This window comes from Aethalodelphis obliquidens, unplaced genomic scaffold, assembly GCF_003676395.1.
Source record: "Aethalodelphis obliquidens isolate GAN/ISIS:26980383/991018 unplaced genomic scaffold, ASM367639v1 scaffold32, whole genome shotgun sequence".
NCBI lineage: Eukaryota > Metazoa > Chordata > Mammalia > Artiodactyla > Delphinidae > Aethalodelphis > Aethalodelphis obliquidens.
The window spans coordinates 13,869,089-13,883,600 of record NW_020837976.1 but is presented as its reverse complement, the minus strand read 5'-3'; the positions used below and the strand labels follow the sequence as shown (position 1 = coordinate 13,883,600).

Here is a 14,512-nt window from a genome sequence, read left to right as displayed (position 1 = left end):
TAAAAAAAAAAAAAAGGACCAAGCACAGGAGAAATAAACATTGAAGAAGACAGAGCCCTTTCCCTCACAGAGCACGGGAGCAATGCTTACATCTGGGCCATAGTACATGCACAGGCTGGATCACCATGTTGTCATTAAAGATGATACACTCCAAGAATATTTAATGACTTGGGGAAGTATTCAGATATTTATATTTTTATCAAACATTTAAAACATTATAAATGTTTGAAAACATTATATATTTTAATTCTGGTAAGACGCAAAAGTGTTAAGACTGGTTCCCTCTGGGTAATAAGGCAATGATTTCTATTTCTTCAGTGTGCTTTTCTGTAGTCTCAAAATTTATACACATGCTCATTCTGTGATGGGAACAGATGCTTTGTCTGTTTTATAAGGGTAGACTCCTTGCTTCCTGGCCTTTCTCTCATTGAACCTAGTTTTGTTAGCCGTGATCTCTCCCCAGCAATGTCTCCCTGATTCCACACGAACAGTTTAAGTTCACAGTAAAATGGAACTGCAAGTGTGAAGATGCCTTAGGGTACCAGACCATATACATATCAAGATACATACACTGATTTGAGTAATAAAAGCAATCCAGATGACTCAGCTTTAACACGAAAAGAAAGCAGCTTTTTACTTCTGCCACCACAGGGAAAAGTATACAAACTTCCTGCAACTCCCTCCAGGCACTATCTGCAGGTCCCAGGTCCCAGGTCACTCTACTTACCAAACCCTGAGGTCATGGTTCTTCTGCCTTATCCATCCTATTTCCATCCTCTTGGGCTCAGTCAGCCAGTTGATGGTCCAGACCCACTTCCATCCCCATCTGTGGGGATATGAGGATTCACCTTTCCAGGTGAAAATCAGGGACAAATAAAGAATAAAGTCTAGCAAATAAAGTTCAAAAATGGACAAACGCCATACTTGAAAGGAGGGGACCAACTGCTCTCTATCATACACGAAGAAGCAGCTAGAATGTGTTTGACCAGTGGCTTTACAGAAGGGACTTCTGCATGGAGACAGCTGGGGTAAGGAGACCGCTCTTTTTTCCCTCCAACTCTAAAGTGTGTGATAATTCACTCATTCAACACCTATTTACTGTATACGCATGATGTACCAAGCACTGTTCCAGGCTCTAGGGCTACACCAGTAAACCAAGCAACCAACCCTCATGGAGCAGCAGGCCAGCCACTCAAGGGCTTCGGAGTAACCCTGAATGGCAGGGGGCCTGAGTGAGGTTTTAGAGCAGAGGAGTGACATGCTCTCTCTTTCCTCTTTAGCCAATCACACAGGCCTGATTCCTGAGCTGTTCCCTCACATTAAAACCCACTGAATGGGGGCTTCCCTGGTGGTGCAGCGGTTGAGAGTCCGCCTGCTGATGCAGGTTCGTGCTCCGGTCCGGGAAGATCCCACATGCCGTGGAGCGGCTGGGCCCGTGAGCCATGGCCACTGAGCCTAAGCGTCCAGAGCCTGCGCTCCGCAAAGGGAGAGGCCACAGCGGTGCGTGGCCCGTGTACCGCAAAAAAAAAAAAAAAAAAAAAAAAAACCACTGAATGGACCCTATCTCTAACCTTTTACTTTCTTCCTATTAATGGCCATGTTCCAAGGCAAGGAGGGAACCTTCACCCTGCCCCATCAAGACTTGCTGTAAACTACAGTGGGACAGTGAGAGGGGTGTTAGACCAAGAACACACTACTAGATAGGGGAGCAGGGAGGCCAGAAACACCCCCTCGAGGCTGTGGATGCAACGGAAGTCGGGGAGGCAGTGGAGACTGTGCTCCGAGTGACTCAATACCCAGTCTTCAGTCGGCTGCTTCCCCGGGGGTCCAGCACCTGCACCCCCCAGCTGCCTGCAGCCTCGTGATGAAATCAGAGGACCAGACGGAAGTGCCCTCACAATGGTCATAAGGGTTAAAAGCTAGGTTCCCAGGCTGTAGCACAATTAATAGTAAATTTTGTTTTCATTTAATAAAACTACAGATATGGGGGCGGGGGGGAAGCACTGCTTAAACCAGCTGTCTCCACCCCAGTACCACCGCTCACTCATGCTTTTCATGAATTGTGAGGGATGTTACCATCAACTCTGGATTAATCAATTATAACCAGGGGAGGGTTGGAGAAGGTGACCTCAAATCACAGATAAAACAAAACTCCCCCTAAAGTGGTATAAAGTGTCATTGGTATAAACTTCTTTAGTCAAAATTGTGGCCAGTTTTAGGCAACCGGGTGAATGGCTGCAATGCTGTGTGTGACCCTAGTTGAGCCAGAAGGACCTCCTTCTCATGTCCTCTCTGAGGACCCACTGCTCTGTCTCCAGCCTGCTCTAAACACGTCAGCATCTGGCCACTCAGGAGTGTTTGCCCATCAGCATTTTCTATGAACCCCAAGCCACTCTTGGGATCTGATAAACCAGTCAGAAGATGCATCAGTTAGTTACCTTCTATTCTGAGAACTTCACAATAATCTTTGGCTTGTCCTGTGCACTCTGGTTAAGACCCTGGCATTTTATTCCCTGCTGTAATACCAGCGTATGAAGAGTCCAAGTAGCCTAATCAATAACAAAAAAGTCTTCTTCCGGGTTTTCCTCTTTCCAAGAATGCTAAAAATATTTGATGAGATGACCCACAAACTAATTTTTCTGTTTCATTCTTGCCAAACCTAGGAGTATTAGTCTGTATTGAATTGCAAGTTCTTTAACATTTTCCCTTTTCTCAACATCTTCAACAATTTTGAGATTTCTTTTTTTCTAACATTAAGTTCTAAAGATTTTCCCTTGGAGTCCAACTTTTTAATTTCTAGGCTCCAAATCTAAGTGGGGAAGAGAAGGTATGTTTCCAAGTTGTATATAGATACAGTGCAGATTCTGTTTGTCACTACGTGGGTCTAAAAATAGACAAACTTCTGGGTGTATAGATAATTTTGCTGATGTGCGGTAACTTTATTTTTTGAATGAGCTAAAATCAAAAGTTGCCCGTGATGCTGAGTGCCAAGGTATACAATCAACTTACATTTTCATATGCATTACAACATCACTGCACTCACTGCCTTCTGAGATCCTCTCTCGAGGCATACTGAAGATGGAGGCCAAGCTGACTCACTAGGAATGGGGCACGACCCCGGGGTGGCCAAGCAGGCATGTCACAGCCTCCAAGAGCCACTGGGAACCTGAGCACTTTTATATTGATATCGTTAATTATAGCCTTAGCAACTTCTCAGTTTAGTGATAAAAATTTAGATGCATGTGCTCCATGTATAATATCTCTACCCTAACACTTTTTACTAAACTAACAGTTTATGTAACTGATGCCTGCTGAGTTCATCATTGGAATTGACTGAGCCGAGAAAGATACTCTGAACATGAAAAGACTGATGTCCTACGTTTGTTTTTCAAAAATCCTAAGAAGAACACGACTGTCAGGGTGGGAAGGAAGGTATCAGTGGAGGCACTACAAAAAATTTACTGATTGGCCATCTCAGCCACAGCAAACACACTAAGGACACACGGTGACACTTAATGAAAGGACGCTGATCCCAAAGGGAACATCAGAACTCATAACCTAATTTTTTACCTCTTTTATTTAAAAAAAAAAAGTTCAACATATGCAAAAGTACAGAAAATAGTATAATGACTCCCCCACAGACCTATAATCCAGCTTTAACTCAAATTCTATCTTGTTGCCTCTATACACTCACCCACCTATTTACTTGCCCCTCATCCAAGATAATTTTGAAGCAAATTCTAGACATTATATAACTTCATCTGTAAATATTTCAGTATTTATCTCTGAAAGATACAGACTTTTCCTCAAACATAACACAGTAGTATTATCACACTTTAATAATTTTAATGTTAAATATCTTTATTAATTTTGTTTTATATTTTTTTATTAATTTAACTTCAACCATTTTTAATATCAAAAAGTCACTATTCAGGTTTCCCCAATGGTCTCAAATATTTATTTACAATTTTTTTTTTTGGTCGCACAGCTTATGGGGATCCCCAACCAGGGATTGAACCCACCCCCTTGGCAGTGAAAGCGCGGAGTCCTAACCACTTGACCACCAGGGAATTCCCTACAATGTGTTTGTTTGAATCAATGTCCAGTTAGAGCCACACATTGCAATTGGTTGATATATCTCTTAAATCTCTTTTAATCTAAGGTTTCCTTCCATCTCCATCTTTTTTTCCTTTACAATATATTTGTTGGTAAAACTATAATTTCCCACAATCTGTATTTTGCTGATTACATCCCTGTGGTGAGGCTTAACATTCACTATAACTTAATTTCCCCCATTCTTTCTTACTTAGTTCAGAACAAGGCACAGAAACACATCCCAATAAAATAGCTAAAATAACAAAACAAAACAAAAAGCAGTCTGATTATCTCTGGAAAGGACCAGATGCTGACAAACCCAAGACTGAAAATGCCCCACAGACACGGAATCAGCTACATGGATTAGAAAGCCAGGTTTAAATCGGGGACATTCCTGAGCTGGCCACAGTAAACAGGGCCATCACCTGCAGGTGACACAGTGTGGAGGGTGCAGGAGTGGTGACTGTTTTCTGTCTGAGGACAGAAAGGTTTCCAAGGTTCAAAAGTTTCATCTTCAGAGAGAAATAAACCATGGAGGGGAAAGGAGCCTGGGGGAGGGGTGCTCCTGAGTTGGCCTTAGCATGTTAATCAGTTTTAAATCTGCCACCACTAAAAACTAACATTTCAGAGTCCAGAGGAGGGCAAAGGCAGTCCTGTTGTTTTCCAGAGGGAAGCAGGTTGGACTCTGAGGACAAGAGGCACAGACTCCCAGAGCTTCTACACTGGAAGGACAACCAGAGCACAACCATTTAAGTCACAAACTGTGACAGGCAGCAGCGTGAAAAGGCAATGCAGTCAGCCCCCTCCCCCCACCCCTCCCCCTGCACAGAAAGCATGTGCTCTGCTGGTTTTCTAATAACGGGACACAGTTGGCTACAAACCCTGGAGGAAAAAAAGACTTGACCTTAAATCCCAGCTCCTCCACTTAAAAGCAGTGTGACCTTAGATAACCTGCCTAACCTCCCTGTGCCTCAGTTTCCCCATCTGTTAACTGGAGATACCATTGTCTGTCTGCTAGAACTCTCGTGACGGTCAGTGAAGTTATTCGCCGAGGCCCACAGTACAGTGCCCAGCACAAGCTCATTATATGTTAGCCCTTTGCCCCCAAAGATTTCTACCAGGCCACCCCAACCCAAACCCTTGCAGGGAGCCAGGACAGCACCTGCTGGATGTCTAGCTGCGTTACCAATGCGGTCTGTGGCCATGCATGAAGCAAAGCCAACTGACCCATAAAGGGTTCAATCCCATGATCCTGATCTCAATAGCACGGCTCCAACCAACTGAGCTAATTACGGTACAGTCGGATTCGACTCAGCTTGCACAGAGACACTCTTAGCTGTTCATACAACATTCTTAAACAGTTTTGTCCTAAGATGCTATGTGACACAACACACTTGCCAACTTTACTAATGACCTCATCTTTAAAAAATCTTAATGTAATGTAGCAAACAGATGTGTCCCTTAAGAGGATTAAGGTGGAAATTCATTAGAGCAATAATACCAGTGGATTTGTGTTCTAAAACTAACATCCATCAATCAACTTAGTGCACACTCCACCTTAGCACTGCTCAGCTTCCAGGAGAACCCTGGAGAACTGGACAGCCCAGGTCTTTACCCTCGAGGAAGTTATCTGTGAACAGGGGAGACAGAGAGAACCCTCCTAGCCCTGTACTGAGTCTGATCTAAATGACCTCTAATCCATGCTGCTCAGACTGCAGTGTGTACAGGAATCACCAAGGCATCTCGGGGAAATGCACATTCTGCTTCAGCAGGTCTGGAGAGGCCTGAGAGTGCATTTCTAAGAGCCCAGGTGATGCCCAGCCCACACTGAGAGGACCAAGGTTCTAATCCTCACAGCAACTGGCTATCTGACAGGTGGGATAGCTGAGGCAGCAAGGGAACCACAAAGACAAAGGTAGTGAGAAAGGAATGAACAGGGCACAGTCAAGGCTAATCCAATGAGAGCATGGAACTCTGAAACATGGGCAGGCTGCCTGGAAGGAAAAAACTCAAGACACAAAAGTAGTAGAGTCATTAAGGACTCAGACCTGGTGCCAAATGCCAGCTCTGGAATGTCCCACTCGCATGGCCCACCGACTTTTTTATGCTTTGGGCTCTTCTGCTGTGAGATGCAACAGTACCAGCGCCCGACCCACGGGGTGGCCGCGGGCTTGGCAAGATGATGCGTGTCTGGGACGGTGCTTGGCTCGGGCACGTGGCCAGGACCTGGGAGCTGTTATTACTCTACTCTCTGGTCCGCAGCAGCCACGGAAACATTCCCTGAATTAAATTACTAGGTCATAATTGCTGTTTTGACACGCAAGCTAGTTACCAGTTTTTTGGTACCACCACAGTTCCAGTTGTGCCTATCAAAAAGAAGCAAGAATCCTTAGAGCCTTCACTTTTGGTGTCAAACAATCCAAAGACATCTAAGCTTCGAAAGGTCTAGGATTCTATTAATTCTACTGCACAGTTTTTTCTAAATTATAAGTCCTGTTATTACAATTATTTTTCTTCTTAAGACACTGAACCAGAAATAAACACCTGTTTATGCAGCATTTGAAAACAAAAGGCCTCACATAGTCCAGATAAAACATATAACCACCAAAATAAACATCTCCCTCAGTGAGAATACGGTACCTGTTCTGACCTTTCTGTTATCAGACTAATCATTTATTTAATTATTCTCTTAGAACTACTATAAAAGGCTAGGGTGGTTTTTTATTTTTCCGTCTAGCAGCTTGGGGAAAAAAATGATAAAGCGTTATAAGTACATGTTGTTTTCGTCCAAGACAATGGTTTAAATGAACAACTAACTTCAAATGGAGTCAGCAAACATGAGGTAAATGTATACATATTTCATTAGGTTAGGAAAAGATGCATAGACTCAAGTTTGGGCTGGAAAGGACCTAAGAGGTTAACCAGTTCAAAGGTTCCCAGCACAGGAGAATCTCTAGGGGAGCTTTACAGATTAAGACCCTCTGCAGGGGCCTTTTAGGGGGCTTGTTACACAGGTGTGTTCACTTAGTGACGATTCATCCAGCCGCTCACTTAGGCCCTGCACGCTTTGCTGTGTGTGCCGTCTCCTTCAAGCAGAAGTCTACACCCCCAGGCAGGACGGCTGAGGATGCTGAAGTGTCTGCATGTTTCACAATCACGCTTCTCCCCTCTCACCACCCAGAACGCCCCATGCCCCAGGAACTCCTCCTCTTGCCAGGCTGGGCTCCAAGGGACATGGAAACCTTACCCATGGCAGGGGCTTGCCCATTCCCTCACTGTTAGCTAATTCACAGCAGGGTTCGTAACTATTTGTTCCCACCTCTGACTGTGAACCCTACCAGGCTGGAATTCCGTCTCAAGGCTCTTACTCATGCTTGTAACACCTGCCCCAGGCCAAAAAGTACCTGGCCTAGGAAGCTGATTCAGGAAACTCCCCAAGTTAATGGAATGGAAGCCCGAGGAGATGCAGCTTCTGCCCACAGCCAAACAGCTGGTCCAGGGAGCAGAACAGCAGTGGAGTCTCAAGCCGCACAGACAAGGTTTGAATCTCAGCTCCGCACTCGTAACAGAGAAACTAGGTTATTTAATTGCTCTCTGCCTCAGTTTCCTCATCTGTAAAATAGGTATAGTAAAAGTCTGCACTTCACAGACGTCTGTAATATTAAATGAGATCCTGCACTGACATCCCTAATAGAGTACAAACCTACATACCAAGTGCTCAAAACTCATTGGCTCTTTCTATCGCAGATGCATCATCCAATCCAGCAGATTCCCTGCTGGAAATTAACTAGCATTTTACAATATAAATGTGCACCTAGGCACATAAACGCCCTGAATTCTCCTTTACAGAACGCTGCTAACAGATAGCCAATCGGTCGGCTCTAGATGTGAAAAACAATGCCAAACATCTGACTATACTGCAAGGGTCTGCAGGCAAAAGACTCAGACTGAGCATGGCTGGGCCCCCCGCAGGACAAGGAGTCAAGGGTCTCTGTGGGACGTATTTGGGTTCCATTTATTCTACAAGGGCCATCTCAGAAAGTCCTGTGAGCCAGGGCAACTGCTGTGCTGTGGCTTCTAGGGGGTCGGGGGCAGTGGAGGGGGTGGTGTAATGCTGGAGCATCAGGATCTCCTACGAGACCAGGAACACTGGATCAAGGCTATGGGGCTATTCCATGGAAACATAAAAATGTACTTCAGGTTCCAGCTTGAAAGGTCAGCCGGTGTACATAGGGCTTGAAATCCAAGGAAAGTACTTCAAGGTCACAGGACCACAATTATGAGTCTTCTGTGGTTTCAACAAAAGATCACTGTAATCAGAGACCATAATGAATGAAATAACCATGATGCTGAGAAAGCCCTTCGAAAACTCTTAACTGAACCCACTGGTTGAGAAGAACCAAATAACTGACAAAAGTGATTCTGATAAGCTGAGTCCACAATAAAAACATCATTCTCCCAATCCAACCTTTTATGGCCAGAGAGGTTCCCAGGAGCAGTGACTGTATCCATCCTGCACCAGCACAGAGAAAAGGAGATAGAACTGCCCCATTCCTCATTCCTGAAGACAGGTTACTCATTAAGAAGTGGCGTTTGGGGGTGGGGGGTGGGAGAAGCAGTGATATAATAGACACCACTGCCAATGTTCACCAGTACCCACACCAACCTCCCTATTTCCAAGGCAGGTGAACAGCATACAGAAGTCTAAAAAAAATTTTAAATCGATTTTGTTCTTTTTGGCATCAAGGGTTATCTCTTCCAAATATTTATCAGTGTTGATCCTCAAGGAATAAATCATCTACAAGCTCTGATATGAACCCTAAGCCAACAAAAAAATGTACGGGGGAAGTAATTCTTCAAGGTGCAGTCACTAAGTGGGAGGAAGGGCTCTCCTGGGTAACTAAATGCTTGGCTTTCAACGCCCAGCTCTTCGCAGCACACACTTTGCAAGATGCCTGCCCTGAAAAGGGTTAAAAAAAAACTATCGGGTGGACTGAGAAGCCATTCTTCCCAGGGGACACTCATTTGGGGCTCTGTGCGCGCGCCGCCCCTCCGCGCCCCCGCCCCTCCTCCCACAGCCACTGCTCCTCCAAGGTCCCCCAGGCCACCTGCTTTTTCTAAGGAAAAGGGGCTGCTCCGAGCACTATCGTAGCGCGCGGGCGACGCCCTCCGCGGTGCCCCGCAGGGGAGGAAGGAGAGGTGTCCCCGGGAAGCGTGCTTTGTCGCGAGGGTCGCGCGGCCGCCCGCAGCGGCCCCAGAGGCCTGAGAGGTTTCGTCCCGCGCGTCGCTCGGGTCTCCTCTGCGAAGGACCAGAGCCCCCCGGGGCCCGGGTTCTTTCCGCGCGCCGCTCGGCGCCCGCCCGGGTGCGGGCACCGACTGCCGGCGTCCGAGCCCCACCCCGCCCACCCGGCCGAGCGAACGGCGCGGCGTGGGGAACCTTCTCCATCCTGCCTCCGACTGGCGCCGCACCTGTTCTGCCCAGTCCGCCGCCCCCCCGCCCCCGCTCCGGGCCGGAACGCGGGGCTGTCCTCCTCGCTGGCCTAGGAGAACCCGAGCCAGCCGGCGGGCGCCCGGACCCCTCTGCCTAACGGAGAGGGGGGAGGTCTGCCCTTGGGCGCTTGTCTCTCGGCTGCGCCCAGCCCAGCTTGCCCGTGGCGACCCTACCCCGGCGCGCCCCGCAGCAGGGACTGAGTCCCGGGGGCCCAGCCCTCCAGCGCCGGGCCGTACCTTGTGTGGCGCCCGCAGCAGCCGGTGGACCCCGGCCAGCTGGGTACCGAGCGCGAGGTCCTCGCGGAACGTGAACAGCGGCGGCCGGCTGGGCTCGGGGAAGTTGGTGCTGTTGAAAGGGTCCGTATCGTCCAAGAACTGCACCCGGCAAGCCAGCGTGGCCATGATGCATCCCTGCCCCGGGGGGGCGCGGGCCCCGGGATCTGCGGGGCCGCCGACCGGGACGCCGGGGTCACCGCGAGCTGTGGAGGCCGCGGCCGCAGCTCGCTGGCTCGCGGGCTCACAGGCTCCGGCCGCGGGGGGCGGGGCGGGGGCGGGGCCGGCGGGCCCCCTCCTTCCTCTCGCTCTCCGGCTCCTCCCCTCCGGCGTCCCCCTTGTGCCCGCCCGGCTGCCGCCGAGACCCACGCGACCCGCCGCGTGGAACAGGAAAGGGAGGATGGCTCGTGCAGTCTCCGCTGCCCTGCGCCAAGTCCGCTGGCGGCGGCGGCGGGGCGGAGAACCCCCCGACCCCCGGCGGGCAGACCCCAGCAGCGCGGACACCGCCTGGGCCACCGGCTGCACGTGCGCCCCGAGACCGAGGGAGCCCCGGCCGAGCTGCACCCCTCGGGGCTCGGGGAACCGGGGTATGGGGGCGGGGCGGGGGCATAGCCGTCCCCTGGCTGCTTATCCATCTGGGAGAGGGCTTAACTCTTTCCAGATGAAGGCGGCGGCGGCCGGGCTCCCGCTGCCTGGACTCGGAAAACCCCAGCTGGGCTCCAGGAGGCGAGGAAGCCGGCCCCCGGCAAGCAAGCGGGGTGGTGGCAGGCACCTGGAGCCCTGGCGAGGGTTCCGGGGGAGGTTTCCCTTGCGGAGAAGGAAACTACAAAGGAGGAGGGTGAACCGGCGAACCCTGGTAGCTGTTCTTAAGAGACAAGCCCGGGGGCGCCAGGCGGGAGGCCTGGGGAGCTGCGAGGCTCCGCTTCGACACCCCAGCGCCAGGCCTGACGCCCTGGTTGACCCTCGGCATGACTGCGGCCTCTTAGCCAGTTAGGTCTTCGAAAGCCCTAAACGGAGCTAGTGGGGCCGCGGGGGGCGCTTCCGGCGAGGTCACAGAATTGCACGGAGCCGGCAGAGAGCTAGGGACCCGCTGGCAACCGAGGGACTTGCAGGGAAGGTTTGCAGCCTGCCCGCCTTGGCCTGCCTGAGCCTCGAGACTCCTGGCTGCTCAAGGGTGACCCCCTTCGTTTCCAATAAGAACTCCCGGTTTTCTCCATTACCAGGCTGTGGCCAAGGTCGCGGTTCTCCCTGTATCTTAAGTAGGTCTTATGGAATATACCCAATCGCTCTCACATCCGCGTCTTCACAAGGCGGCTCAAGAACATGTCTCTCTCCTTTTCTTCTGGCTTCAAGGCAAGAAACACTCATCCCATACTTAGCCTCTTCACCCGCACCTTTAACCTTCTCTCTCTATGGAACCTCCCAGTCACTCGTGAGGCTTACGCCTGTTCTTAAAATAACAATGATCCATGACACCTGCTCATTCCAGCAGAACTTCTAGTTCTCCTTGCATTTGCTAATCAACTCTCTGCATGAGTCCTTTAGACAGGCCAGTACACCAACTTCACCATCAGCTCTTGGCCAGAACACTAAACCTGAAAATCCCATTCCTTTGACCCCCACTTCCTACCCTCCCATTTTCACCACCACATTCGCCCCTCCTCAGTGAGGGAGCCCTCCAGTCTTCCTGGCCGCCCTATTTCTCATCTCTGTCCCAACATGAATGCCACCCCATCAGCTCAGAGGCCTCCTTACTGTACCACTTTCCCGGCCTCACCTGTCAGTCCCTAGGTTGCTCCCTCCCCATCCGCCAAGTGCCTGCTGGCAATAGTCACTCTCAATGACCTATACACCCCAGGTTCCTCAGCACTGCTCAGTGTGGCCTCCCACTCCTCTCAGGCTGCCACACACTTCTGCCACTTTCCTCTACCTACAGATTATTCAGTAAGGAAAATCATGTCTCCAGTGTGAAGTCCTCCCCTTCCAGCACTCCCTCCTCTCCATCTTCCATCTCCAGCCTACACCTCCTCCATCTCAGAAGATGACCAAAGCCCTGATTTTCCTCTTGCTCAAGGCTCTACCTCCATGTGGACACTGAGTCCCTGTCTTCCCAGTTGCTGTGTCACTGATCTAGCCTCCTTCTTCCTTCCTTCCTGGGCTCCTTCCCCTGAGAATCAGGACTGGCTTCCTGGCATGAAACTTGGGCAGTCACATAGATCCCCGCACTTAGAAGAGCCCCACACTGGTTTCACACTCTGCTGTTGCTGTCTTAAAATTCTTAATGATTTAGGGCTTCCCTGGTGGCGCAGTGGTTGAGAGTCCACCTGCCGATGCAGGGGACACAGGTTCGTGCCCTGGTCCGGGAGGATCCCACATGCCGCGGAGCAGCTGGGCCCGTGAGCCATGGCCGCTGAGCCTGTGCATCTGGAGCCTGTGCTCCGCAGCGGGAGAGGCCACAACAGTGAGAGGCCCGCGTACCGCAAAAAAAAAAAAAATTCTTAATGATTTAACAAGAGGACCCGAATTTTCATTGTGCACTGGGATCCACAAGTCATGTAGCTGGTCCTGATGAGAATAAATACTCAAGTGTTTTCCATCTTAAAAGCTACATCTTTATGAAGCTTGCCTCTCAGTAGCTTATCTCTTCTTCACTTCCTGACCAGCTTCTGAACGAAAGAGCTATATTCATTTCTCAGCATCCTCACCACCTCTTTGCTGGTGAGGATGACCATCTCACCACCTGGCGGGCAGCCCTCCCTGCTGTTCTGAGATCATCAATGCCATCCTAATTGCCTTGTCTGGGGAACACCTCAGCTCTGCTACCCACCTTCTCGGCAGCATCTGTCACTATGGACCACTCCTTTCCCAAACTCTCTTCCTCTCAGCTTCATTAGTTCTACCCACTCTGGGTTACCTTCTCCCTCTTTGGCAGCTTCTCAGTCCCTCTGGGCTCTGTTCTCCTCTTAAGAATAGAGCATCACAGCTACCGTTACTGTTAATACATCTCTCTGCTCCCACTAAACTGAAAGCTCCTCTAGGGCAGGGACCATGTGGTATTCAACCCTAAACCACCACCCCCCCCCCCCCGCCCAGTGCCTGGCAGAGTGCCTAGCACAGAAAAGGACACAATAAATGTCTGATGAATGAGTGAACATCAGAGTCAGCTTGTGTCCTGGATCTTGCTGTTGGTCAGTATGACCTGTCACTGAATCAGCTTTTGAAATATTTCTCAACTCTCCCCCGTCTAGCCCTCACTTCCTACGCTAGGCTTCTAATGAGCCTCTCTTCCCCAGTCTTGCAACCTGCATTTGATCTTCTACTGGTTTCCCCAGAACCAGTGATCATTCTTAAATGTGCATTAGATGTGTCATATCTTAGGGTAAAATCCTTACATGCCAAACCCCTTCGCATCACCCACAAGACCATCTAAGATCTGCCCCACTCTTAGGCTCCAGGCTCACCTCTGGTCAGTCCCCACTTCACATCCTGGCCACGTTGAACTTGTTACCCCTTCCTAGACATGCTGAGATTTTTCATGGTGAGCTTCTCAACCTGAAATGCTTTTATTGATACCTATCTAGTTGGCCAGCTGAATCCATTTATCCTCCAATGCACATTTCTAAGATCAGCTCTTCTAGAGAGCCATCTCCAGCTTCACCCCAGACAAGAACGGTCTCTCTTTCCTCTGTGGTCTCAGATTACTTTCTACATGTCTCTATGGTAGCTCTTTTCATGTTGCACTGAAAATACTTGCTTACCCATATGCCTACTCTACCAAACCATAAGACTTCTAGGATTGGAATTTGTCTTACTCAATTTTAGTTTTAAAACTTCAAATAGCGACTGGCACCTAAAACGAAACCTTTTAAAAATTTAATCATATAGGTCATCCTCAATTCTTTTGAGGATTTCTGCCCTGACAACTCCCTTGAAACTCCTCCTAGCAATAAATTTTTCCTCTGATTAACAGCCAATGTTTTTCTCAACATATTTTTTGAAATCATTGTTTTAGTAATGTAATGCTTTCTCTTAGTTTAAAAGGTTAAGAGTAATAAAAAGTTATAACAAAAACTATCAGCCCCTGTTTCACAATCGCCACCCACATCCCACCCCACTTCCCAGAGGCACTCACTTCTAAATAATAAGGACACTGCTCTACTTTGATCAAGGAATTTTAGAGAATACACTGACTTTCTTACCTGCTAAAATTACAGACCACTTCCCCATGATTATGTTACTATTGTTCACTTTTATGTCAAGTAGTGCACATGATTACATGGCCTTTCTAGTACAACTTTTTGGTTTTTTCTGAAGTTAATATTTGCCTCAATTTTTTTTTCAGTTGCTTATTTTTTTCTTGAGCAGCTGGTTAGATTTCATATCCTGCAACAGCTCTGAAAACTCCTCTTTTAATAATGTCAAATAATTTCTCAATGCTATATTTTCCCCCTCAGACATCCCTCCCAGAAGCATTCCTCTGGCAGTCCTCCATCCTCCTGCTCTGATTTGGAATGCGGCTCTCTCAGCCCTATCCTACTTGAAATTTCCTTGTCATCTCTCTTGTGTGGGAACCCCTGGTTCCCAGGTCACATGTCATATTGTTTTTTGGTTTACTCTCTCAATTTTTGTCAGTACATAGCCCAGTAGCTTCCTG

The 14,512-nt window shown here is 48.9% G+C and overlaps 1 protein-coding gene across 3 annotated transcripts in view; it reads right to left on the bottom strand.

Moving 5' to 3' along the window:
- The window catches only part of FHOD3 (formin homology 2 domain containing 3), a 494,073-nt gene extending 483,955 nt beyond the window's left edge, over positions 1-10,118 (bottom strand). For 2 of the 3 annotated variants that reach the window (XM_027127769.1, XM_027127771.1), the window contains exon 1: positions 9,823-10,097. In XM_027127769.1, coding sequence (XP_026983570.1) covers positions 9,823-9,987 — 165 coding nt within the window. In that variant the 5' untranslated portion in view covers positions 9,988-10,097. Of the gene's footprint in view, positions 1-9,822 lie in introns of all 3 variants that reach the window. The other variant, XM_027127768.1, reaches the window with a different exon arrangement.
- Positions 10,119-14,512: the final 4,394 nt, after the last annotated feature.